The 18,046-nt window shown below is 47.0% G+C and overlaps 1 protein-coding gene across 1 annotated transcript in view; it reads right to left on the reverse strand.

The window, feature by feature from the left end:
* The window catches only part of LOC129704476 (protein FAM3C-like), a 35,920-nt gene extending 18,086 nt beyond the window's left edge, over nucleotides 1–17,834 (reverse strand). The window contains exons 1-2 of the mRNA XM_055647579.1: nucleotides 17,633–17,834; nucleotides 2,930–3,042 (exon numbers count right to left, since the gene is read on the reverse strand). Coding sequence (XP_055503554.1) covers nucleotides 2,930–2,942 — 13 coding nt within the window. The 5' untranslated portion in view covers nucleotides 2,943–3,042; nucleotides 17,633–17,834. The remainder of the gene's footprint in view (nucleotides 1–2,929; nucleotides 3,043–17,632) is intronic.
* Between the last annotated feature and the right edge of the window lie 212 nt (nucleotides 17,835–18,046).

The following is an 18,046-nucleotide window of genomic DNA, read 5'->3' on the forward strand; positions in this document are numbered from 1 at the left end:
GGTTCGGCCCCTCGAGGTCCCGGGACATATAAAAGTCCGCGACCACGAGGCTCAGCGTCGATCTTCTGGGAGAGCGCTCGGTACTGTGTGAACTTCTGTAGTGTCTCTGTCTGAGCGAGGCCGAGAGGGCTTGATCAGGCAGAAGCGAGGATTGAACCGGCGGTGGGATAGGTACAGTGTGTGATCTGTGACGCGTTTTTGGTGAAATAAATTTTAGTTGATTCGAGTGGTTGATTCAGTGTTTTTACTGAAACTAGACTGTGGGGGGGAAGCTTGGAAACGAGCAATTATCACCCTGACTCCACTATCTTTAAGAGCCCTATCTAGCTCTCCCTTGAAAGTATCCAGAGAACCGGCCTCCACTAAGGCAGAGAATACCACAGACTCACCACTCTCTGTGAGAAAAAGTGTTTCCTCGTCTCCGTTCTAAATGGCTTACTCCTTATTCTTAAACTGTGTGGCCCCTGGTTCTGGATTCCCCCAACATCGGGAACATGTTTCCTGTCTCTAGCGTGTCCAAACCCTTAACAATCTTATATGTTTCAATGAGATCTCCTCTCATCCTTCTAAACTCCAGAGTGTACAAGCCCAGCCGCTCCATTCTCTCAGCATATGACAGTCCCGCCATCCCGGGAATTAACCTTGTAAACCTACGCTGGGCTCCCTCTTTATTCTTGCTTTTAATATTTTTTATTATTTTATACAATTTTTTAACAAAAAAAAATAAAAACTGAAAAAGACAAAAAAAAGGAAAAAAAAATAATTATAATTAAAAAAAAATATATCTCTTTATTCTTAAAAGGTCTTGTTTTGGTCCTGCTGGGGGTCCACAGCCCCCTCCTCACCTGGCAAACCAGGTACATTAATATATTATTACTGCCCGCCCCTCCTCAGTCCATACACACTCATGCTGGGTAAACAAGGAATTTACCTGTATTGCTTTCACACAATGCTGGGCCTCACCCTGAAACATTGGCCATTCCCTGGCAATTTCTCTTTCCTATTCACCTTTCCTCTACTGTAAAGGGCCTGTCCCACTTACGCGACTTTTTCTGCGACTGCCGGCACCCGTCATAGGTCGTTGCAGGTCGGGGAAAAATGTCAACGTTGAAAATCCAGCGGCGACCAGAAAGACGCTACGACACTTTGGGCGACTGAGAAGACGACTCACGGCCGTACAGGCGACATGTCACGCGCTGCGTGAAGCCTGTACGGTCGTGAGTAGTCGCCCAAAGTGTCGTACCTTGTTCTGCTCGCCGCTAGAATTTCAATATGTTGAAAAGTCGCATAAGTGGAACAGGCCGTTTAGGCAGAGGTTGGCAGATTGTTGATTAGCACGGGTGCAAGGGGTTATGGGGAGAAGGCAGGAGATTGGGGTTGAGAGGGAGAGATAGATCAGCCACGATTGAATGGCGGAGTAGACTCGATGGGCTGAATGGCCTAATTCTACTCCTATCACTTATGAACTTGTAAACATAGAAACATAGACAATAGGTGCAGGCGGAGGCCATTTGGCCATTCGAGCCAGCACCGCCATTCAATGCGATCATGGCTGATCATCCACAGTCAGTAACCCGTGCCTGCCTTCTCCCCATATCCCTTGATTCCACTAGCCTCTAGAGCTCTATCTAACTCTCTTTTAAATTCATCCAGTGAATGGGCCTCCACTGCCCTCTGTGGCAAGGAATTCCACAAATTCACAACTCTCTGGGTGAAAACGTTTTTTCTCATTTCAGTTTTAAATGGCCTCTGCTTTATTCTTAGACTGTGGCCCCTAGTTCTGGACTCGCCCAACATTTTTCCTGCATCTAGCTTGTCCAGTGCTTTTGTAATTTTATATGTTTCTATAAGATCGCCTCTCATCCTTCTAAATTCCAGTGAGTACAAGCCCAGTCTTTCCAATCTCTCCTCGTAATGACAGTCCCGCCATCCCGGGGATTAACCTGGCGAACCTACGCAGTACTGCCTCAATAGCAAGGATGTCCTTCCTCAACTTAGGGCTTCCATCTCTTTGCAATCTTCAACACCCACCGCACCACCTATGTAGTTCTATCCCCGCCTATCCACGTCGCCTAGAGATACCGTCTGACCCGTTGAATTACTCCAGCGCTTTGAAGTCCCATGCAATGTAGCCGTATGCAGATGAGATAGTTACTGATGTACCAGGTGCAGTTTTTCTGTTTACATTGGGAATGGTGTAATGAAGGTGCATAATCAAGGACCAGTCTCACCCTCCCGGCCACTCCCTCTTCCCCTCTCCCAGGGGTACAGAAATCTGAAACACACACAACACCTCCGCTCAGTTCGCAATAACCAACCTGATCTCCTGGTGGACCAGCACTTCACCTCCCCCTCCCATTCCAAATCCGACCTTTCAGTCCTGGGATCCTCCATGGCCAGAGTGAGTTCCACCGCAAATTGGAGGAGCAGCACCTCATATTACGCTTGGGTAGTTTACACCCCAGCGGTATGAACATTGACCTCCAATTTCAGGTAGTCCCTGCTTTCTCCCTCCTTCCCCTCCCCTTCCCAGCTCCCCCACAGCCCACTGGCTGCGCCTCGTCCTTTCTTCTTCGTGCCCACCGCTCCCCCCCACATCAGTCTGAAGAAGGGTCTCGACCCGAAACGTCGCCTATTCCTTCGCTCCATAGATGCCGCCTCACCCGCTGAGTTTCTCCAGCATTTTTGTCTATCGTCGATTGTTCCAGCATCTGCAGTTCCTTCTTAAACAATAACTTGGCAGGTACTTTGCACCCAATTTGCTAAATATACAAGCATATTTCACTTTCGATTCTCAGTGGGTTTTGACCAGTGCTGAGAGGTGTGAGTTTGTAAAAGAGAGAATGAATTCTTGCAACACTGAAACTCGACATAAAAGTCCAAGTAATAAAGCCAGCGTGTTTGAAAGCATTAAAATATAAAACCACACCTGTTGGCCTCATTTCGCTGCCAGAATTGTCACCTAGTGTTTGAATACCATTTATCTGTAATTTCAAAGATGTCGTAGTTCCTCCTCCTGTTTGATCAGTCCTGTAGCGTTTCCTGAAATGACACGCAATCAAAGTTGTAAAAGCAAGTTAAACAAGTTCAAGACTACTCAACTAATCTATTCTATCTATTGCATTCTTGCTATTGAGGGAGTGCAGCGCAGGTTCACAAGGTTAATTCTCAGGATGGCGGGACTGTCATATGCTGAGAGAATGGAGCGGCTGGGCTTGTACACTCTGGAGTTTAGAAGGATGAGAGGATATCTTATTGAAACATATAAGATTATTAAGGGTTTGGACACACTAGAGGCAGGAAACATGTTCCCGATGTTGGGGGAGTCCAGAACCAGGGGCCACAGTTTAAGAATATGGGGTAAGCAATTTAGAACGGAGACGGTGAAACACTTTTTCACCCAGAGAGTGGTGAGTCTGTGGAATTCGCTGCCTCAGAGGGCGGTGGAAGCCAGTTCTCTGGATACTTTCAAGAGAGAGCTAGATAGGGCTCTTAAAGATAGCGGAGTCAGGGGATATGGGGGAAAAGGCGGGAATGGGCTACTGATTGTGGATGATCAGCCATGATCACATTGACAGGCAGTGCGGGCTCGAAGGGTCGAATGGCCTCCTCCAGCACCTATTGTCTAATGTATCTTTAATTCACTGAACATTAAGTCTGGCGCATGGGATGTTAATCGCTGGTAATTGTAAGTGCGCAGTTTAGTTTAGTTTGGAGATACAGCTTGGAAACAGGCCCTTCGGCCCAGTGAGGCCGTGCTGACCAGCGATCACCCGTTTGCACTAGTTCTACTTTCACATCCACTCCCTACACACGAGGGGCAATTTATAGAGGGCCAATTAACCTATTAAACCCGTACGTCGTTGGGATGTGGGAGGAAACTGGAGCACCCGGAGGAAACCCACGCAGTCACAGGGAGAACGTACAAACTCCACACAGACAGCAGCTGAGGTCAGGATTGAAGCCAGGCGTCTGGCGCTGTGAGTCAGCAGCTCTGCCCGCTGTGCCACTGTGCCACCTGGAGTCCTGCAACCCTGGAAGCTTGGTGTAGCATTACCAGCTGCTCAATAAATGCTCACGACGGCATTCCATGTCTCTACGTGTAGGCGTTGCCTCATGTACAGGTCGATCCGCTGGTTGGATCGATTCATCGCAACAAACAAGAACTCCGAGAAGCAGAACCTGTTTGCAATAACCCTGGGGGGTCTAGATGCCGAACCGCGTACGAAATGTCTGAAAAAGATGATCAAACGTGATATTCCTGGTTTTGCTATTTTGTTCCCTGTCACCACATTAACACAATCCACATCCCAATTTACTAATTGTGTAAGAAGGAACTGCAGATGGTGGTTTAAACCGCAGAGAGACACAGCTGGAGTAACTCAGCGGAACTGGCAGCATCTCTGGGGAGAGGAAATGGGCGATGTTTCGGGTCGAGACCCTCCTTCACCCATTCCTTCTCTCCAGAGATGCCGCCAGTCCCGCTGAGTTACTCCAGCTTTTTGTGCCTATCTCCTATTTACTAATTTTACTTCGGAGTCACGCGAGTGATTCCGTGAAGAACCCGTTCAGCACGCATGCGCGGCATTACGTCCAGCAGAGCAACAGCGGCACAGCGGGAGTCAGGCGCTCCCGCTGTGGAGGTGAAAGAGGGAGTATGCAAGGGGTGCAGGAACAGGAAGAGCTGCTAGGTGTGGTGTGTGGTGGACAGCACCGTGGAACCCCACGTGCAGGAGGCCGTTAAGCCTGACGACAGCCATCACATCGTATTTTCCTCGTTCCATGGACAAATACGGAGATGACCACAACCTTCGTAAACAAGTCATAAGACCCCAGCCACTGAGCCAGACCCACTGCTCTGTGGCAAAACCTCACAAAGCATATGGAGGACATGCAAGAGGTTTTACAAAACTTTCGGCTCATGAGGGCAGGGCCGGGACGAGTAACCAAAAACAGTAATTCCTACGCAGCAGCACCCCATCGCATCCATCAGTCAACGTCTACCATAACAGACTGATGAAAGCTCGGGGTCCGCATCTATCACCGAAAGTCTTATTTAGACCAGGGCCCAGAGCGGACCCCATGGAAAATGTGCCACCCCCCAACGTCACCGCCACGTCAGACGACGTGCAACACTCGTTGGACCGGCAAGAAACAGAAGAATACCCATAACCATGGAGGTAGGTGGGTCTGGTTCCTACCAGTATATAGAGCATACTAACACATGGGAGTCTATCACAAGTGATCAGTATATACTCAATGGCATTAGTGAATACAATTCATACTAGAAAAATTGCCACCAGGTCAACATTCACCCCAGAGGGGATTTTCCTCTCTCCGTTAAAGAAACAAGAGGGACAAGCTGAACTGGTGAGTAATTACAAAGGGTGTCATGGGGAAACCTGAACCCTTGCAAATCATATCAAATATATTCACTAAACCCTAAAAAGATGGCAGATGTCCCATCATCATTGACTTAACTTCACTAAATATGTTTGTTAAGTATATACATTTCAAAATGGAACCCGTTGTTACTGCCAAACAACTAAATTCCAAAAGATACTTCATGGCAAGCATACATCTTAAAGATGTTTGCCATTTAGTACCATTCACAAGGATCATCGCAGATACCTGAAATTTACCTTGATGGGGCAGCTATAGCAGTTTAAAGCGTTACCCAATGGGCTCACATCAGCCCAAGAGTGTCACCCAGACACTAAAACCAGCTCTGGCAATATTCAGAAGACAAAAACATATTGTCATGGCATATCTTGATGATATCCTAAATGGTAGGCAAGACCATGAATTTGACTATGTTAGCTGTTCAGCTACCAAACAGTTATTCGAAACCCTGGGGTTGTCTTACATCCAGATAAATCTAAGTTGAAGCCATCCTCTATCATGGACTGCTTGGGCTTCACAATTAATTCAGTCTACGTGACTGTAACATTGCCAAGAGACAACATAGTTGAATTGGCACAATCGTACAACAATTTAATGGTCAACAAACTACCAACTACTCGACAAGTAACAGAGTAATTGGGATAATGGTAGCAGCATTTCCAGCTACATAATTCGGACCTTTGTACCAAAAACGACATACAGGTCATTATGATCGTTTCATGAAGTTACCCACTGAAGTAATATCAGAACTACAGTGGTGGGCAAAAAACGTTTGACATAGTTTCAGCCTATTATCATCACTAACCCTACATCAGTTATCCAAACAGTTGCCAGTGCTCAAGACTGGGGAGCAACTAACTCTATATCCAGCACAAGTAGTAGATGGACTAACCCAGAATCATCGTTACCACTTACACTGGGCATTAATTATCTAGAAATGTTTGGGTGATTTTTTATGGTTTAACAGCATATGTATAAATATGCATCACTTGCATGTACGGTTATAAATAGATAATACTACGGTGGTGGCCTACATTAACCATATGGGCGGCATAAAATCGGTATCATGCAACAAGTTGGTCAATACAATTTGGCAATGGTGTGTCCAAAGACATATTTGGCTATCAGTAACTTACCTACCAGGTAAGCTAAATACAGTGGCAGACACCAGATCACGTAAATTTAATGACAACATCGAATGGATGTTAAAACCCCAAAAATATATATTTTTCACAAAAGTTATCAACCAATATGGCACGCCAGATATCGATTTATTTGCATCTAGACTAAATCACCAGGTACCTATGTATGTCGCGTGGGAACCAGACCCTGAGGCAGCAGCGGTAGATGCGTTCGTGCTGGATTGGGGAAATTTTTCTTCTATTCATTTCCTCCCTTCTGCCTCATCAGTCGGGGGCTACGCACAGTACAAATGGACTCTGCTTCAGGTATTTTGATAGTACCCGACTGGCCTACACAGACATGGTTCCCAAATACTCTGTGACATGGTTGTTGGAACACCGATGGTATTCCCCAGTGACCAAGAGTTATTAACACCCAGTGTTGGGCACAAGCCACCCATGCCATGAAAAAATCAAACTCCTGGGTTGCAGATGCTGCACAAACCACTTCTGGGACTGGGATTATCTCAACAAACTGTCGACACCATGTCAGCATCCCTCCGAACATCCACTAAAACAGCACTTGTCCAGCATCAAAAAATGGGAGAAGTACTGCTTGGATACAGGGACCACCTACTCAACCGCTACAGTTACCAACGTACTGGAATTCCTGGCGAACCTTCACCACGATGAAGGACTCAGCTACAGAGCCATCAACACAGCTAGAATTGCCCTGCCTGTCTATTTAAAACCAGCTCCAGGACAACAGGCCATGGGGTCCCACCAGCTGGTGGTCAAACTAATGAAGGGTATTTACAACTCTAATCCCTAGACCAAGGTACACCCATATATGGGATGTCAGTGTGGTCCTGACATACCTCAGGGGATGCCCACCAGCCAGATCCCTCAACCTGAAACCATCTATGCTCAAAACACTCATGTTGATGGCACTTGTAGCTGCACAGAGGGTCCAGTCACTACACCTATTGCGACTGGACACCATGCTCACAGCTCCAGACCAGATCTCTGTCGTTATCCAGGGAATGATCAAACAGAGCAGACCAGGAACACCTAATCCAGTCGTGGAATTCCGGGCTTACCCGCCAAAAACACGGTTATGTGCCATGACCCTATTATCCTACATAGACACAACCAAAATATTCCAGGGAGATGAAAAGCCTTGTGGGTCAGTCATAAAAAACCTTATGGTCGGGTGACGAGCCATTTCGTGATGGCTCAAGCAGGTGCTAAATTCTGCTGGGATAAAAAATAACACGTACAAAAGTTTATTCCGCCAGGGAGCATCCACGTCGACGGCTAAAAGAATGGACGTGCCTATAAACCACATCCTGGCTACAGCAGGATGGTGGGGGGGGAAAGACCGTTCAGAAATTTTATAATAAGCCGTTGGCAAAACCTGTTTTATTTGCAGGAAAGATTTTACAGACTGCAAATATTTAATTTAAGCCCAGGGGAGCAATTTAATTTCTTTGTTGTTATTGTTAAAAAATACCATTGTGTTTTTCTACAAACAGATTCATTGGTTGTTGGCAAAACCTGTTTTATTTGCAGGAAAGATTTTACAGACTGCAAATATTTAATTTAAGCCCAGGGGAGCAATTTAATTTCTTTGTTGTTATTGTTAAAAAATACCATTGTGTTTTTCTACAAACAGATTCATTGGTTGATTACGATAACACACTTCCTCCCTCAAAGACTTCGGCAGTGATGTAGTAATAACTGTTACACGGTTTGAAATCACAGAGCTTTGAAATCTTCACGGAATCACTCACGTGACTCCGAAGAAAAATAGTAAGATTAAACGAGAACTTACCAGTTTGAAGTTTGATCTGTATTTCATGAGGAGTTACGATGAGGGATTACGTGCCCTCCGCTCCCACCCTCAATAATATGGGTCAAATTCATAAACTGATGTCTCCTTATCTTTACTATATTTACTTCAATAACTGTATCTATCTGTGATTCCACACCGCTGCTTTGAAGTATGCCGCGCATGCGTGCTGAACTGGTTCTTCACGTAATCCCTCATCGTAACTCCTCATAAAATACAGTTCAAACTTCAAACTGGTAAGTTCTCATTTAATCTTACAATTATTAGCCCTCAATATTCTTTCCCCTACAACAGTATACAATTTAAAAAAAAACAAGTAGAGACACAGGGCGGCACGGTGACGCAGCGGTAGAGTTGCTGCCTTACAGCGCTTGCAGCGCCGGAGACCCGGGTTCGATCCCGACTACGGGTGCTGTCTGTACGGAGTTTGTACGTTCTCCCCGCGACCTGCGTGGGTTTTCCCCGAGATCTTCGGTTTCCTCCAACACTCCAAAGACGTACAGTTTTGTAGGTAAATTGGCTTGGTGTAAGTGTAAATTGTCCCAAGTGTGTGTACGATAGTGTTAGTGTGCGGAGATCGCTGGTCAGCGCGGACTCGGTGGGCCGAAGGGCCTGTTTCCGCGCTGTATCTCTAAACTAAACTAAACTAAAACCAAGAAAGTGCAGATGCTGGAATCTTGAGCAAAACACAAAGTGCTGGCAGAACTCAATAGGTCAGGCAGCTATGCACCCTGTTTGGTTCACCAGAACGCTTCTTGGTCTACATGCAACTATCTGTTTCGACAAGAAAATAAGACGTTGAACTCATTTAATTTTATTACAGGGTTCAACTGATTTGGTTGGATAAGTAAACATTCAGCAAGGCATTTCCAGCATGGAAGATAGACACAAAATGCTGGAGTAACTCTACGGGACAGGCAGCATCAAAGATACTTGAGCAAGAGAGGCATAACAGAAGTCGGAGTCTTATTCCCAAAATGGCGGTGGTCCCGCTCCGCTGCGTACTACACGTCAGTCCATTGGATAATGTAGGAGTGGTCTCTTAGCCTTCTACGGTCTTTGGGCAGCATCTCCGGAGAGAAGGAAGGAATGGGTGGCGTTTCGGGTCGAGACCATTCTTCAGGCTGAGAGTCAAGGGAGAGGGAGGCTGGAGATACGGAAGGGTAAGGTGTGAAAACAACATATCAAAGCAGATGCTGATAAGGAAATGTAGAGCGGTTGTTTAAGAGGGAACTGCAGATGCTGGAGAATCGAAGGTTACACAAAAAAGCTGGAGAAACTCAGCGGGTGCAGCAGCATCTATGGAGCGAAGGAAATAGGCAACGTTTCGGGCCGAAACCCTTCTTCAGACCTGAAGGCACTTTGCTTCCTTCGCTCCATAGATGCTGCTGCACCCGCTGAGTTTCTCCAGCTTTTTTGTGTAACCCAGGAAATGTAGAGTGGTTGATTGTTATCTGAGGGGAAGATGACAGCGTGGCACACACACAGAGAAATATTTAATCAGGAGGGCAGTGAAACTAGTAGAACAAGGATGAGGGAGGGAGAGTGAGAGCAAGCAAGGATTACTTTCAGGAGGACTGTTCCTCCCCCGTCCGAGTTCTTCAACCAGTCTCACTGAACAAGCAGCCCTGAATTCTGACCTTCTCAATACAGATCTAGTTTAGTTTGGAGATACAGCACGAATCCAGGCCCTTCGGCCCACCGAGTCCGCGCCAACCAGCGATCACCTGTGCATTATCTTCTCCTACACACTCGTGACAATTTGCAGAAGACAATTAATCTACAAACCTGCTCGTCGTTGGAGTGTGGGAGAGAAAACTCCACGCGGTCACGGGGAGAACGTGCAAACTCCGTACAGACAGCACCCGCAGTCAGGATTGAACCCGGGTCTCTGGCGCTGTGAGGCAGCAACTCTGCCGCCGTGCCGCATACATGGAAGACCATCCCTGGCCTCGCGCAGCTGAGCGCCGAGCTCTTTGCGTTTATTAATAACTAAGTGTGTTGGTGATTAAACAGGGTGTTCCTACATCGGATACGTTGGAAGATGAGGATTGTTTTGACCCCTCATTGTGCTATTCAGTGACGTCGCCCAATGACATAGACAGTGGTGCAGAGAGATATAGAACAAATGAATGAAAGATATGCAAAAAAGTAACAATGATAAAGGCTCTTAAAGATAGTGGAGTCAGGCGATATGGGGAGAAGGCAGGAACGGGGTACTGATTGGGGATGATCAGCCATGATCACATTGAATGGCGGTGCTGGCTCGAAAGGCTAAATGGCCTACTCCTGCACCTATTGTCTAAAACTAAAAACAAACTCTTAAATCTCTACTCCGACAGCACCATTACGTACTTTAACTGTGACACCCTTGGACTATCCTGGTTTGGTCGCTGCCGGCTACGGGAGTCAAGATCATCCCGTCAACGGAGGGCCCGAGGCCCCTGACCGCGGGAGAGCTCAGGGAAGAGATTGAACTTTTTTTTCGCCTTCCATCACAGTGAGGAATGTGGAGGGGTCACTGTGGTGGATGTTTATGTTAAAATGTATTTTGTGTGTGGGGCCGAATGGCCTACTCCTGCACCTATTGTCTACGTCATGCCCCTTGACTTGCACCTGTGAGTGTTGACGTTCGTGCCAATTGTCGGCACATTGCCCGCCTATTGTGCTCAGCTGAACAATAACGTGAAGATGCAGTCAAACAAGGTGTGGCTTGGAACACAATCCCGCCCTTTGTTTGGCAAACTGACCCTTTCTTCCAGAGTCCAGATAGTTTTACATGCAAAAGGGAGTTGAGAAGTTAAGGTAACAAACTCCATAGTGACCGCATTGAGTGAGCATAATGTATTTTGCAACTCAACAATTTTTCATATGATTTGCACTGAGATTGGAGGTAATTAAATAAATATCTTGTGCCAGTTTTTCCAGTTAGACTGCTAACGCTGCCAGCCTCAAAGAAACCAGCCAACAGACCCTGATTTCACTTTTCTAGTGTGCTGTTTCCACAAAGAATTGTTCCTCTGCGGGGAATCTGTCCCTTCATCATCGTAAACCACCTCCCAATTCAAGGACCGTTTCTTCCCGGCTGTTATCAGGCAACGGAACCATCCCGTGTAGAAAGGAACTGCAGATGCTGGTTTAAACTGGAGACTCTACTGAACGTTTTTCCTTCCATTATTTATTATGTAAAAGAATATGCGTGTTATGATTGTGTTTATAATTTGTTTGGTTGTTTTGTTGTTTGTCTTTTGCACAAAAGTCCGCGAGCATTGCCACTTTCATTTCACTGCACATCTCGTATGTGTATGTGACAAATAAACTTGACTTGACTTTGACACAAAATTGAGACTGGACATGCAGCACTGGAGAAATGCTGGGGATGTTTTGGGTAACCCTTCTCAGGCGGGACAGGGCAGCATCTCTGGAGAGATGTAGAACAATGAATGAAAGATATGCAAAAAAAGTTACGATAATCAAGGAAATTGTTGGCTGTTTGTTGGGTGAGAACGAGAAGCTGGTGCGACTTGGCTGGGGGAGGGATGGAGAGAGAGGGAATGCCGGGGTTAATTGAAGTGAGAGAAGTCAATATTCATACCACTGGGCTGTAAGTTGCCAAAATGAAAATATGAGATGGTGTGTGACAATGGAGAGATGAGAGAAAGGTCAATGGAATGGGAAAGATTAAAGTTGCAAAAAAATGCTGGAGAAGCTGGTGCGACTTGGAGCGAAGGAAATAGGGGGAGGGATGGACGTTTCGGGAGAGGAAATACGCCGTTTCGGGGTTACTTGAAGTGAGAGAAGTCAATATGCATACCACTGGGCTGTAAGTTGCCAAAATGAAAATATGAGATGGTGTTCTTCCAATGCTGCCAATTTGCGTTTTGCCTCACTCTGACAATGGAGGAGACCGAGGAGAGAAAGGTCTGTGTGGGAATGGGAAGGAGAATTAAAGTTACACAAAAATGCTGGAGAAACTCAGCGGGTGCAGCAGCATCTATGGAGCAAAGGAAATAGGCAACGTTTCTGGGCCGAATCCCTTGGGGAGTGAATAGGCACCACGTTTCAGGGGCCGACTTGGTTTATACTCCTTGGGGAAATAGGCAAAACGTTTCGGGCCGAATCCCTTGGGGGGAAATAGGGAAACGTTTCGGGCCGAATCCCTTGGGAAATAGGCAACGTTTCGGGCCGAAACCCCTTGGGTTTCGGCCCGAAACGTTGCCTATTTCCTTCGCTCCATAGATGCTGCTGCACCCGCTGAGTTTCTCCAGCATTTTTGTGTACCTTCAATTTTCCAGCATCTGTGTAGGGCAGTGTCAGCGTGCGGGGATCGCTGGTCGGCGCGGATCCGGTGGGCATGTTTCCGCGCTGTGTCTCCAAACTAAGCTAAACCAAAGATTATTGGGGAAAAACAGAGAAAGATGTCGCTGCGAGTGTTTGGTCCAGCTTGGAGCGAATTACGTGCGTAATTAAATTACTGGTGTGGTGAAATGAGTACAAAGATTAGCCGAATGTTTGGCATTCACAGGATTTTTGTTAGTTCTCGGCAATATTTTGTTACGTTATTTGGAACATAGAACAATACAGCAAAGAAACTGGTCTTTTAGTCAACAATGTCTGAGCCGAGAATGATGCCAAGTTAAACTAGTCTCCACCCATGCGTCATCTAAATCCCCCCCATTTCCTGCATATCCACGCACCGATCGAAAGGTCTCTCAAACACCACTATAGTATCAGCCTCCACCACCACCCCTGGCAGCGCGTTCCAGGCACACACCACCCTCTCTGTATTAAAACCTGCCCCGCACATCTCCTTTAAACCATGACCCTCTCATCTTAAAGCTACGCCCTGTAGTATTAGTAGATCTCCACCCTGGAGATAAAGGTTCTGATTGTCCACCCCACCACCTACGCCTCTCATCACTTGAGAAACTTCTACCAGGTCTCCTCTCAACCTCCGGCGTTCCAGAGAAAACAATCCAAGCCTGTCTAACCTCTCCCTGTAACGAATATCCCCAAAACCCAGGCAGCCTCTGCCGGTGGTGTCACCTCTGCCTGACCCAAGGAGGACTCTAACTTCTACAGGTGCACAGTAGAGAGCATGCTGACCGGTTGCATCGTGGCTTGGCTCGGCAACTTGAGCGCTCAGGAGCGAAAAAGACTACAAAAAAATAATAGTAAACACTGCTCAGTCCTTCATCGGCTCTGACTTCCCTACCATTGAGGGGATCTATCACAGTCGCTGCCCCAAAAAGGCTGGCAGCATCATCAAGGACCCACACCATCCTGGCCACCCACTCATCTCCCCGCTACCTTCAGGTAGAAGGTACAGGAGCCTGAAGACTGCAACGTCCAGGTTCAGGAACAGCTTCTTCCTTTCCCACAGCCATCAGGCTATTGATCTCAACTCAAACAAAACTCTGAACATTAATAACCCATTATCTGTTTATTTGCACTTTATCTGTTTTATTTATTGATGTGTGTATATATTTATATTATGGTATATGGACACACTGATCGGTTCTGATTTCATGCCTTCTATATTCTGTTGTGCTGAAGCAAAGCAAGAATTTCAATGTCCTATCTGGGACACATGACAATAAACTCTCTTGACTTGACTTGAGTTCCTCCAGCGCTTGGTTCACCGTACGAGATTCCAGCACCTGCGGTTCCTTGGGTTTCCATGTCACGCGAGCTTGCGGACGAGTTATAGGGAGAGGTTGGATAGGATGAGATTTTTTTTCTCTCACACATAGAAGGCTGAGGGTGGACCACATTGAGGCGTACAAGATCATGAGGGGGCATGGAGAAAGTGAACGCTCACATTCTGGATAAGCCTGGATAGAGTGGATCTGTTGAGGGTGTTTCCACTAGTGGGAGAGTCAAGGACCAGAGGCCACAGCCGCAGAATGAAAGGACATACCTTTAGGAAGGAGATGAGGAAGAATTTCTTTAGTCAGAGATTGGTGAATCTGTGGAAATAATTGCCACAGACAACTTTGAGAATAGGGAAGATTCAAACAAGAGGACATGACTTCAGAATTAAGGGACAGAAGTTTAGGGGTAATATGAGGGGGAACTTCTTTACTCAGAGAGTGGTAGCGGTGTGGAATGACCTTCCAGTGGAAGTGGTGTCGGCAGGTTCGTTGGTATCATTTAAAAATAAATTGGATAGGCATATGGATGAGAAGGGAATGGAGGGTTATGGTATGAGTGCAGGCAGGTGGCACTAAGGGAAAAAAGTTGTTCGGCACGGACTTGTAGGGCCGAGATGGCCTGTTTCCGTGCTGTAATTGTTATATGGTTATATAACTGTGGAGGCTAAGTCAATGGATATCTTTAAGGTAGGGATAGATAGATTATTGATTAGGGTAGGTGTCAGGGGTTATGGGGAGAAGGCAGGAGAATGGGGTTGAGAGGAAAAGATAGATCAGCCGTGATTGAATGACAGAGTAGACAATAGACAATAGACAATAGCTGTAGGAGTAGGCCATTCGGCCCTTCGAGTCAAGACCGCCATTCAATGTGATCATGGCTGATGGGCCGAATGGCCTAATTCTGCTCCTGTCACTAATGAACCTATTATTTTTGCCACTTGACCTCTGCACTCTGCGATCCCCGGTTGGTGAGAAGGAGATGGAGAATGCAAAGTCTTCGGACTTTCATACGATAGTCAGGAAGTGCCCAAAAGGAAGTTTGGGAGCAGGATTGGAGCCCTTCCAAACGGGGGGGTATGATGCGAGCACGGGTTGAGGGGTAGTTGGTAGACTGCTGCCAGGCAGTAACTGATGGGGCAGGGCAGGATGAGGTGCTTGGCCAGAACGCTTCACAATCTACATCAAAGGGCTGGCTGGGCGAACCAGTGTAGCGTTTCCAAGTTTGCTGATGTGAAGCCAAGCGTGATGGTGAATGGGGAGAACAATACAAAGCAGATTTGGAAAGGTGCTTTAGTACAAGTTACACTGTTCACATCCTTGTATCCCTCTCGTTAGACCATCTTCCCCAGCCAACAATGGCCCATTGTGGGCTCCACCCTCCTGAGGTAATCAGGTACTGGCCCCGATTTATTCTGGCCTTTTCTCACCTCTGGTTCCCCTCCTCCTCCTCTATCCTTTGCTCCGAAGAAAGGTACTGTCCCAAGATTTCTCCTATCCATGTTCTCCACAGATGCTGTGACCCGCTGAGATTTCCAGCACTCTGTGAAACGTCACCTATCCATGTTCTCCACAGATGCTGCCTGACCCGCTGAGTTACTCCAGCACTCTGTGAAACGTCACCTATCCATGTTCTCCACAGATGCTGCCTGACCCACTGAGTTACTCCAGCACTCTGTGAAACGTCACCTATCCATGTTCTCCACAGATGCTGCCTGACCCGCTGAGTTACTCCAGCACTCTGTGAAACGTCACCTATCCATGTTCTCATCAGATGCTGCCTGACCCGCTGAGTTACTCCAGCACTCTGTGAAACGTCAGCTATCCATGTTCTCCACAGATGCTGCCTGACCCACTCAGTTATGGTGCAGCAGCATCTATGGAGCTAAGGAAATAGGCAACGTTTCGGGCCGAAATCCTTCTGGAAATAGGCAACGTTTCGGGCCGAAACCCTTACGGGTTTCGGCCCGAAACGTTGCCTATTTCCTTAGCTCCATAGATGCTGCCTGACCCGCTGAGTTACTCCAGCACTCTGTGAAACGCCACCTATCCATGCTCTCCACAGATGCTGCCTGACCCGCTGAGTTACTCCAGCACTCTATGAAACGTCACCTATCCATGTTCTCCACAGATGCTGCCTGACCCGCTGAGTTACTCCAGCACTCTGTGAAACATCACCTATCCATGTTCTCCACAGATGCTGCCTGACCCGCTGAGTTACTTCAGCATGAACCAGCATCTGCTGCTCCTTCCGACTCAAGCTTTAGAAGGACACGGACAAACTAAGAGCGCGTTATCAACATGGTAGTTGGCACACGATGCAGACAATCGAGTTGTTTCACACGGGAAGAGACAACAAAAATACACAGTATTTTTTGATAGTGATATTTTGGGCCAAGCCTATGTCCAGGGGCCCTGGTGTTATCAGGCAACTGAACCATCCTACCACAACCAGAGAGCGGCGCTGAACTACTATCTACCTCATTGGTGACCCTCGGACTATCCTTGACCAGACTTTACTAGCTTTACCTTGCACGAAATGGCATTCCCTTCTCTTGTACCTACACACTATGAATAGATCGACTGTAATCTTACCGCTGACTGGTTAGCACGCAACAAAAGCTTTTCACTGTACCTCGGTACACGTGACAATAAACCAAACTGTAGACTGGTATTCATCCCAGAGTAACATAGAAACATAGAAAATAGGTGCAGGAGGAGGCCATTCGGCCCTTCGAGCCAGCACCACCATTCATTGTGATCATGGCTGATCGGCCCCAATCAATAGCCCGTGCCTGCCTTCTCCCCATATCCCTTGACTCCACCAGCCCCTAGAGCTCTATCTAACTCTCTCTTAAATCCATCCAGTGACTTGGCCTCCACTGCCCTCTGTGGCAGGGAATTCCACAAATTCACAACTCACTGGGTGGAAAAGTGTTTTTCTCACCTCAGTCTTAAATGACCTCCCCTTTATTCTAAGTAGGTGGGGGTGTCAATCATTCCAAATCATCCAACAATTTCTGTCCAACAATTCCTGCTGGAAATGAAGAGGTTAGACTCGACAGATACAACGTGGAAACAGGCCCTTCGGCCCACGCCTACCATCGACCCCACGTTCACACTGGTTCCATGTTATCCGACTTTTTCATCCGCTCGCCGCCCACCAGGGGCAATTTACAGGGGGCCGAATAACCTGCACGTCTTTGGGACAGGCAGCGCGGTGGCGCAGCGGTAGAATTGCTGCCTCACAGCGCCAGAGACCCGGGTTCGATCCTGACTACAGGTGCTGAACGACCTTCATGATCACGACTCAACTTACACACATCTCTCGTAACATTTTTATGACCCGCCGATAAAATATATTCCATAAAAATATCACTCTCATTTCCAAACAGTGAATGGATTATCTCAGAAGCGTGCGACAAAGTCGCCTCAATCCAAGGAGGTTATTAATGACAATCCCTTGTAAATGCTCCAGGCAGGTTAGGAATGAATGAGGAAGTGGAGGCAAATAAGTCAATTAAAATTCACCAGTGCCAGCGTAAAATTCACCAGTGCCAGCCTGGAGTGGAGTGTTTTTCCTCAGTAATAAGACTGCAACTTACCTGAGACCCCACCATCAAATCATCCCCCTCAGCAGTAGTTGACTCCTCTGTAATCTTGCATTTGTTGAACAGGGTTGAGGTTGAGCGTCCGGCTGTTCGCTGAAGGCAGGGAGGGAGAGGAGTTTCAGGTAATTCGAGATCAAACACCACGCCTACTGAACATAATGTAGGTTGCAAGGCAAAACTCTCGAAACTCAGCTCCCTCCACCACCCCACCAGCTGTGAATGTGACGTTGCAACAAAATAGGTTTTGAGTAAACAAGGGGGTGTTGAAACATCACCGACCTGCTACGCATGCTGCAAAAACTAGCGAATTGCCAGCGGAATCTACGCTGAAAGTGACGGGGGAAGTTTTAAACAAAAGTTTGCTTGCACTGCCGAGTGAAGTGTCTCTCTGGAAGTGTAACTTTCCTT

This window comes from Leucoraja erinacea, chromosome 16, assembly GCF_028641065.1.
Source record: "Leucoraja erinacea ecotype New England chromosome 16, Leri_hhj_1, whole genome shotgun sequence".
Lineage (NCBI taxonomy): Eukaryota > Metazoa > Chordata > Chondrichthyes > Rajiformes > Rajidae > Leucoraja > Leucoraja erinaceus.